General features: G+C 36.3%; 2 protein-coding genes across 2 annotated transcripts in view; both read left to right on the top strand.

The window, feature by feature from the left end:
- LOC104757507 lies at window positions 75-1,421 on the top strand. Its single transcript, XM_010480254.2, has one exon. The coding sequence runs from the start codon at window positions 260-262 to the stop codon at window positions 1,223-1,225; it is 966 nt and encodes a 321-aa protein (XP_010478556.1). The 5' UTR covers window positions 75-259; the 3' UTR covers window positions 1,226-1,421.
- Window positions 2,030-2,522, top strand: part of LOC104759583 — a 3,138-nt gene continuing 2,645 nt past the window's right edge. The window contains exon 1 of the mRNA XM_010482492.2: window positions 2,030-2,246. Within this exon, the coding sequence (XP_010480794.1) occupies window positions 2,030-2,246 (217 nt within the window). The remainder of the gene's footprint in view (window positions 2,247-2,522) is intronic.

Raw genomic sequence — 2,522 nt, 5'->3', positions numbered from 1 at the left:
AAAAAAAAAAAAAAAAAGCTTTGGTTACAATACAAAGTTACAAACTAGTCAAAAACTTAAACGTGTTTTAAGAGTTTCCCAGAAGTTTCCAACAAAGTCTCTCTATCCTCATTTCTTTTTACATCTTCTTGATATTAACAACACCAAACAAAGAAAGAAACTAAAATAATCTCATCTTTTCTCAGATTTCCAAATTGACCCGTCGGTGATCCTTCATCTCTCCCCTCTTCTTCTTCTTCTTCTTTCTCTCCGATCAACCATGGATCTCCAACCAGAAGAGCTCCAGTTCTTGACCATCCCTCAACTACTTCAAGAATCAATCTCAATCAAGAAACGATCTCCAAGAACCTTCTACCTCATAACCTTATCTTTAATCTTCCCTCTCTCCTTCGCTATCCTCGCTCACTCCCTCTTCACTCAACCAATCCTAGCCAAACTCGACAAATCCGACCCACCGAACTCAGATCGCTCACGTCACGATTGGACTGTTCTCTTGATCTTCCAGTTCAGCTACTTGATCTTCCTCTTCGCCTTCTCTCTCCTCTCCACCGCTGCTGTTGTCTTCACCGTCGCTTCTCTCTACACAGGGAAGCCAGTTTCTTTCTCCTCGACTCTCTCAGCGATTCCCAAAGTCTTTAAAAGACTCTTCATCACTTTCCTTTGGGTTGCTCTGTTGATGTTTGCTTACAACGCTGTCTTCTTTGTCTTCCTTGTGATTCTCCTCGTTGCTCTTGATCTGAACAGTGTTGGTTTAGCTGTCGTAGCTGGAATCATTATCTCTGTTCTCTACTTTGGTGTTCATGTGTTTTTCACTGCTTTATGGCATTTAGGTAGTGTGATCTCTGTTCTTGAACCGGTTTATGGACTTGCCGCTATGAGGAAAGCTTACGAGTTGCTTAAAGGGAAGACTAAGATGGCTATGGGTTTAGTCTTTGTTTACCTTTTGCTCTGTGGGTTGATTGGAGTTGTCTTTGGAGCTGTTGTTGTTCATGGTGGAGGGAAGTATGGAACTTTCACTAGGACTTTGGTTGGTGGTTTGCTAGTTGGTGTTCTTGTGATGGTTAATCTTGTGGGTTTGCTTGTTCAGAGTGTGTTTTACTATGTTTGCAAGAGTTATCATCATCAGACCATCGATAAGACTGCTTTGTATGATCATCTTGGTGGGTATCTTGGAGATTACGTGCCTCTTAAGAGTAACATTCAGTTGGAGAACTTAGACATTTGAAGATGATATCTCTGGTACTGTTCTCTCTTCTCTTATTATCACTCTCTCTTGCTCTCTGTAGTAGTATGTAAACATTTGAGAAGAAGAAATGTGGAATCTGAATATTAGTTTTTGATGTAATGTGTACGTATTAGACTCAAGACTCTTTGTTGTTATTTGGCTTTGATTTGATAATTGATCCATGATTTGAACGATTTTTGAGTTTGTCGTTGAAGATGTGTGTTTTGATTTTTCTATAATTGCTGAACATTGTCATCTGTGAAAAATTAAAGGGAAAATGTTAGGTTCGTAGATGCCTAAGTTGATCATTATTAATGGAGGAAGCGACTTGTGTTAGTATGTAATTAGATGCAGGATCTTTGGAACCTAGACTAGGTTAAGTTTAGCCGTTTAGGTAGTAGGAGCAATTGTGGATACTAGTGATTTATTTTGTAATTTTGGATACTATAGTGATTGGGAAGTTTGGTATACGTTACACTAAATCTAATGGAAACCAAATTTCAAACATAATACAAAGAAAATGAACAAAATATTTTCATATGATTATATTAGTATTTCTTTTGTTAATAAAATGTATATCGTGGATTTAAATTTAGATGGTGATGTAGCAACGACTAACACAAAATCAGTATGATAAATATCGTGATCAATGAAACCAATTTGTTAGAGAAAATGCATTACGGTATACAATCTCAGTTCCGTTTTCTTGTCAACCAAATGTATCAATCAAATGTGTGTGACATTAGCAAGCCAAATCGAAAGAAAAGAATCTATAAAGATAAAAGTTTACACTTCATTTTAGCAATGGGAGTTAACATGTCATGTCTAAGATTCGAAAACATAGGCAAAGACAAAGTGAAAAGAATCTATGTTGTTCATGTTCCAAAGGTAACTCAACTTTTGAAGATATACTGTAGTGTGTTGGTTCCATATCGTATAAAACCAAACAGCGGTAATGGTCGGTCATCAAGTGCAACTAGCGGCGGTACATCGTCTATTCTTTTGTTTACTTCAATGAATGGTACCAATTATCAAACTGAACTCTAATTGGGCCTTTTATTTCTGAAGTGCGTTCAAATCTGTATTTTTTACTTTTAGTCGTAGGCCCAACAGAAAAATCTTCACGGTTTAGAATTTTCGTCAAGAACGTAGAGAATAAAAAAATAAAGAAAGTCACTTATTTACATAATAATATTTAAGAACTGTAACTTCTTATATTTTGATTGTCAAAATTGTTGACTTATTTTTATGCGTCGACAAATTATTTTGGACGTTATTATTTAGTCAAGGATAGGAT

The sequence above is a fragment of the Camelina sativa genome, chromosome 17, assembly GCF_000633955.1.
Source record: "Camelina sativa cultivar DH55 chromosome 17, Cs, whole genome shotgun sequence".
NCBI lineage: Eukaryota > Viridiplantae > Streptophyta > Magnoliopsida > Brassicales > Brassicaceae > Camelina > Camelina sativa.
The sequence above is the reverse complement of the archived record's forward strand: the minus strand, read 5'-3'. Positions and strand labels throughout refer to the sequence as shown.